Consider the following 6833-nt stretch of genomic DNA (forward strand, 5'->3'; position numbering starts at 1 on the left):
CTCTGGTTCTCTCCTTATTTCTGTGTGCTTATTCTCTCTCTATCTCTACCTCGCTTTCTCTATAGCTCTACCATCTCTCTACCATTTTCTCTATGTATCTGTCCCCAGTCTCTGTGCCCATACACCATCCTCTCTTTATATATACTGTATATATATATATATATTTATTTCCATACCTCTCTCTCTCTCGACATTCCTCTCTCTCTACCTCTGCAGTAGCTCCCCACTGCTCATTTCTCCCTGCGCCGGCTGGGGAGACACGCTCGCTGCTTTCCCCACGCTCTCTCTCTCTCTCCCTCTCTCACTGCCTCTCTCTCCCTCTCTCTCTCTCTCCCCCTCCCTCAGCCGACGTATGTCTCCCCCTGTGAGGCTCCTCGGTGATCCCACCTCTCTGGCTGCGTAGTGGAGCTATCTCACTACTACACTGCTGTAGCAGTACACCACCAGCACGCTCTGCCACCCCTGCATGTCCTCTCCAGGACTCGCCTGCCTCGCGTATACTGCCTTGGCTGGATAATCTCCACAGCGACTACTGCCACCAGAAGAGAGAGGTGGGAGTGTGAAGCTGAATTCTTCATCCAGTTGCCATACGCTTTGATCGGGCATTGATGTCTTCACGCCCGCCTCGTCTCGTCGTTCCATCCGTCTACGTTCCCGGGCCACCTGCACCACACAGCCACAGCGCAAGGGACACAAGTGGAAGAGACAGGTTGCCCTGAAGGAATTTATCCCCTGCTCTCTCTCTGTGTGTCTCTCTCTCTCTGTTTGTGTCTCTCTCTCTCTCTGTTCATTCCTGGGACAGAGTGCAGAGGAGGAGAGTGGTGAGATATAGAGGGAGGGGAGGGGACTGATCTGGGATCAGACTCTAGATCAGTGTCCCACCCACACACACACACACACACACACACACACACACACACACACACACACACACGCGCGTGCAGACACACACACACGCAGACACACACACACACACACACACACACACATCCAAGAACATCTTGAAAGACATACACGTTTACACCGCACTGGACTTCCAGACAGGACAGACGGCAAACAGGCACAGATTCACAGACACACAGAGAGACAGACAAACACTTTCACACAGACAGACGGACAGAAAACAGGGGGTGTCATGGCGTCCAAAGACAGCACTGGTGTGGGTGTCTCCAGTCGATTGACATCGGGCGATCTTCTTCATGCTGGTCTGATGCTGACCCTGTTTCTGGGTGAGTTCCTCTCACCTACAGTATACCTTTAACCTCCCCCTTTAACCCTTAACCTTTAACCTTCCCCCTTCCCTCTACCTGTATTTGTGAGTCTAATTCTGAGTCACCGCTACTTAATATGGTCTATGTATACTGCATCAGTTCTTATGTTTCTTTATACCAGTCCTTAATTCACACCTTTATAACACTCCTGCCTTTCCAGTTCACCCTCATTACAGTAAAATGTGCAGTGTTAATTTGACTCTAGCGGAATTAAATTAACCCTGATGATTTTACTGTCTCTCTCTCTCTCTCTCTCTCTCTCTCTCTCTCTCTCTCTCTCTCTCTCTCTCTCTCTCTCTCTCTCTCTCTCTCTTTCTCTCGCCCCACTCTTATCTCTGTTTTGACACTTGACAGAGCAAAATGAATGCTGATGTCACAGGTATGTGATGTCTCTAACTAGCTGCGGTAGAGAGGGAATCATACTGACTAACCCGACCCAGGCCGTCCTGAACTTGGCGACTTGTATTGTTGGTTGGATGGCTGGCTGGCTGGCTGGGGAATGAAATGAATTGAAGTCTTCATGGCTGGTTAACCAACTGATTGTCTCATCAACAGCTGGAAAGGTTGACCTGTTGGTCGCCTTTTATATGTTTATTTCAGTAAACATTGCAAGCCACCATTGAAAGGATCCTGGATTTGGCGGGTTGCTACACTGAACCTCTCATGCATACATCACTAAAATACAGCTTTAAAGAGATTCAAGGGCTTGCCCCCTCCCCCCTGAAAGGTGACTGGAATGAAGAGTATTTTTTTCCCCATTGGCTGAGATTTTGAGTTATAGAATTATCTTGTTATTATGTCTAATTTCAATGCAACAAGATGCAAATGCAATGATAGTATTGTGTATTTGATTGTAGGGAACATGGACGACATATCCTATTGAGAAAGGCAGAGCTACTGATAAAAGATACTCTGATTGAATTGGGTCCTGTTAGTGTGGAGTTTCCCACCCTGAGTATGGCATACAGTATGAGCAAAATGGAGGAATAGGGAAATAAGTGGAGCTTTATTTGTCATGCGCACAGGGAAGAGACACACCCCCAAGCAATTGTCATAGCTTCCCACTGACAGGAGGTTTGACTGACTTGGTCCTTCCTAACATATCCTGGCAAAATATAAATGGCTGTCTTGATTATCAAGAGACAATCAGTTTACTAACAGGATAGTTCAGGTTAGGTAATCCCAAATGTCTGTGTGGACAAAAAAAGGTGGCTCTAATGCCATCTATAACACTGAACTTATGAGAGCATTCAGCTTCTGCAAAGTCAGGATCTCTGGAACTACTTTATTTAGTTCATAAAACATTCTTCCACACTATAGCAGTAAGGGTTACAATGTGTGCGTGCCTGTGTGTTTTTGTGTGGTAAGAGTAGTAGTAGTCAAAGTAGAATTAGTAGTAGTTGTTGTTGTTGTTGTTGTTGTTGTTGTTGTTGTTGTTATTGTAGCAGCAGCGATAGCAGCAAGAGTGATAGTGGAAGCAGTGTTTAGGATAAACGTGATCATATTTCTTTCTCTGAAATCTAAGAATGTACTGTATTTCAACATAATCCCAACCACATATTCATCATGATGCTCATGTGTTCTCAATTACAGTTCCTGCAACTGCATACAATTATGAAAATGTACTGAAGAAAGAAAATGCACACAGCTAAAACATATTTAAATTGTAACTAACAAATTACTCACCGTATAGTCAATGATAGCCAGTGACTAGATCTACATTATTTGAATTGCATACCTCAACCATACCACAATCATCTAGAATTTTCTTTTCAAATTGATAAACACATACAATATCACATTAACACATACAAATATCTCAAATAATTGCATTCTTACATGATATGCAATGCTTTCTTTTTCATGTTTGCGTAACTCAGCTGTTCAGCGGTGGTTGTAAAGATTCTTTCTTGGTTTCAGTAGATGAACAGTGCAACTGCTAATCCAGACTGACTATCAGAGTACTGAACACCACCATGAACTCATTATACAAATGTCTGTCTGTCCTGAATGAAAAGCTCACAATCAAATCCGATGAGGCAGTGAATGATTACATTGAATGATGAATGATTTTATATACATATATATGTGTGTGTGTGTGTGTGTGTGTGTGTGTGTGTGTGTGTGTGTGTGTGTGTGTGTGTGTGTGTGTGTGTGTGTGTGTGTGTATTTACTGATGGTGGCTATCTGATTTTCGAGTTAAACTCATTCATTTATTATGTTTATTGTTGCTGTCAGGCTGAAACCTTTTATGTCCAAAATGTTCCAGGAAATGGAAAAACAATGACCTGTGTTCCAATGGATCCAATGCAGTTATTATTTAGTCACAACACAAACTCTTGTACTTTTCATTGGTTAAATATTTATAAAACCCACAGACAGACTTAACCACTTACAACCTAATGTCCCTATTTTGAGCTTGTCAGCATTTTTCAAAAGACTCTATTATAATATGACAAAGTATAAAATACTGTAGGGCATACATTTATGATGAAAAACAAAATAAAATCTATCTACACATTATGTACATTCATTTTGTCTTTGTTGTCAACCCTTATCTTTCCTTCAGGCAGAATTGACTAGTATTGACCCTATAATAGCGTAGCTCCATTTCCTCAGATTATTGATCATGGAGCTTGTTATAATGCGTAACACCAGAACAAAAGTGCTTTTTGTGAAGTGTTTTTGGTCGAAATGTAACTGCAGCCATGTTTAAGGGTTTAACCACATGAACCCTAGCGTCCATATGCTGGGCATGTCGTAATAGGCGAACATTCGGCAAAAATAGCAGATCTTACACGCTCAGTGTGAGCTTGTAGATCATCTATTTTCGGCAAGGACAATTGGTGTAAAGGAGAAAATAAATGAAGCAGGACCCCTGGGGGACCCTGGTCAATAAAGTATATGGGGTTTATGTGGTTAAGCCAGAGTTAAGTCATTACAGTTATACATCTAAGCAGTGTTTAATCCTAGAAAATAATAATCAGAACATTAGTAATGCTTGATAATGCTGAGATATTTACGATTGCCTGTTGTCTTAGCAGTAGCTCACACTGGATTACTTATAAAATAGCCTATGAGATAAAACATGGTTCATCGTAGATTACCAGGTTACAAGATATTTGTAAACCTTATTCTCTAGTCGGTGAATGGCTCTAGAATAATGTAATATTTAGTCTGAACAGTGTTAATGTAATTGTATTTGGACATCACATCTGTGTGTGTGTGTGTGTGTGTGTGTGTGTGTGTGTGTGTGTGTGTGTGTGTGTGTGTGTGTGTGTGTGTGTGTGTGTGTGTGTGTGTGTGTGTGTGTGTGTGTGTGTGTGTGTGTGTGTGTGTGTGTGTGTGTGTGCATGCACGTGCGTACCACATCATGAAGAGTACATGTGAGCGTTTGCTTCCCCCATCTCTCCTCTCTGCTGTTATAATTCTCTGTCCTCCTGTCATTCTGTCACCTTGGAGAGGACACCTCTCGTCTTCTGGATCCCTCTATCCTTCACAACCATGTCCCCCCCCCCCCCCCCCCCCCCTCCTCTCTCTCTCTCTCTCTCTCTCTCTCTCTCTCTCTCTCTCTCTCTCTCTCTCCCTCTCTCTCTCTCCCCCTCTCTCTCTCTCTCTCTCTCTCTCTCTCTCTCTCTCTCCCCCCCTCTCTCTCTCTCTCTCTCTCTCTCTCTCTCTCTCTCTCTCTCTCTCTCTCTCCCCCCCCCCCTCTCTCTCTCTCCCCCCCCCCCCCCCCCCTCTCTCTCTCTCTCCCCCCCTCTCATTCTGTCCTTGTTCATACCCCACTTCCCTTAGGGCCCCCTCTCTAAATTCTCCCTTTTCTCAATCCCCCACTCCCACACCGCCCACCCCATCTCTCACACTGTCTTCAGTTCTCTGGGGTTTCACTCAGAAACACATTAACCCTTCACACCCTGGCCTACTTCACACAGCACACCTCTCACGTTGTCTATCAGGCAAGGACAACACACACACACACACACACACACACACACACACACACACACACACACACACACACACACACACACACACACACACACACACACACATGCACGCACCCACCCACCCACATGAAGACACACAAACTTAGATACAAAATGATACAAGCACGCATGCCCACACAATCTGTTCCCTTCACTCCCATTAGTTTCAATGATTATGATATTGATGCTGTCCAGTTGGGGCAAAGAGACATCTGATAGTACGGCTAAAAATACCACACCTCATCACATTACTGTTGTACACGCGCGTGCGCGTGCACACAAACACACACACACACACACACACACACACACACACACACACACACACACACACACACACACACACACACACACACACACACACACACACACACACACACACACGTACATACAGTATGTTTACACATAAACCTCTTTGTACAATCATGTGCTGTATAGGCATTTTGATATACATGCTTGTCTTTCCAACTGAAATCATGTAACGAACCATTGTACTATAGTAAATAATAAACATGTAAATATAAGCATAAATTGATAGGCCAACAGTAAGAAATATTGAATATTATGTGATAGAAAACTAATGTTGATACATACCTATTATACACTACCTATTAGCTAGGTTGTTGCTTATTACAGTAGAAAAACATATACGTAGATGTATATGGTATAATATACATATACGTATGTATATGTATACTAGTATATGGAAGCATTATGCTCACACAGGGATGTTTTTACAACATACACACCCACACAAACACATTCACGTTAACATGTGGTAAGGAAACATTGTCATGATAAAAGGAAAAGAATCAAGGAAAAGAGCTGAGCGGAGAGGCTGTGTAGATGGGAGGGGCTTTAAAGGAGGTGTGACGTCTATTTATGAGGTTCAGGGGACATGCTTCTACACCGCAAAATCCTCAGTGTTCATTTAGAGCGTTGTGGCTCAGAGTTAAATTAACACTGATGGTTTTGCTGTGTGGATATGTGAGAGATAATTTATCCATTTGTATCTCAGAGGGTCCATTTGGTTACGTTTGTACACTCCCAGAGTTATAGGCTTTTACAGTGTACTGACAAGGTAAATAACCAGAGGAAAACCCATTTGCAAGTGTCCCATTATAAACATAATGGAATATAGTAAGTGAAATGATATTTCCAAAAAGGAGTAAAGACCGTTCTCTTCTTCTCATTTCGTGCCATGTAGCATGATCGGTGACATGGATAACTGTCCAAGCACAAACCTATGGTTACGTATAGCGCAGGGATCTGCAAGAGCCACTAACATGAACATTTTGAGATAACCTGTTTTCAAGTTTCCGAACAATGAAAAGGACCCCAAATCCATGCAACACCTTTGTTTGCAACTCCAACACGCCGTCGATTTTCTTCACCTATTCGCATGTACAGTACGAGGGTCACTGAAGTCACGTTAGCTAAAATAATGTTTCAGCACTTTGAACTTTCCAGTCACAAGCCTGCTTCTCTAATCTTAGTATTTGTTTTTAACCCATAGGATATTGCTCATTTATTAGTTATAAGCAGCCCAGTCTGCCACGTGTCTCCTCTCTTCTTT

The 6833-nt window shown here is 43.0% G+C and overlaps 1 protein-coding gene across 1 annotated transcript in view; it reads left to right on the forward strand.

Moving 5' to 3' along the window:
• Nucleotides 1-559: 559 nt before the first annotated feature.
• The window catches only part of LOC311050130 (sodium channel regulatory subunit beta-4-like), an 18547-nt gene continuing 12273 nt past the window's right edge, over nt 560-6833 (forward strand). Inside the window, exon 1 of the mRNA XM_084064095.1 lies at nt 560-1229. Within this exon, the coding sequence (XP_083920221.1) occupies nt 1136-1229 (94 nt within the window). The 5' untranslated portion in view covers nt 560-1135. The remainder of the gene's footprint in view (nt 1230-6833) is intronic.

Source organism: Gymnoscopelus microlampas (genome assembly GCF_963454915.1).
Source record: "Gymnoscopelus microlampas genome assembly, chromosome: 8".
NCBI classification, from domain to species: domain Eukaryota; kingdom Metazoa; phylum Chordata; class Actinopteri; order Myctophiformes; family Myctophidae; genus Gymnoscopelus; species Gymnoscopelus microlampas.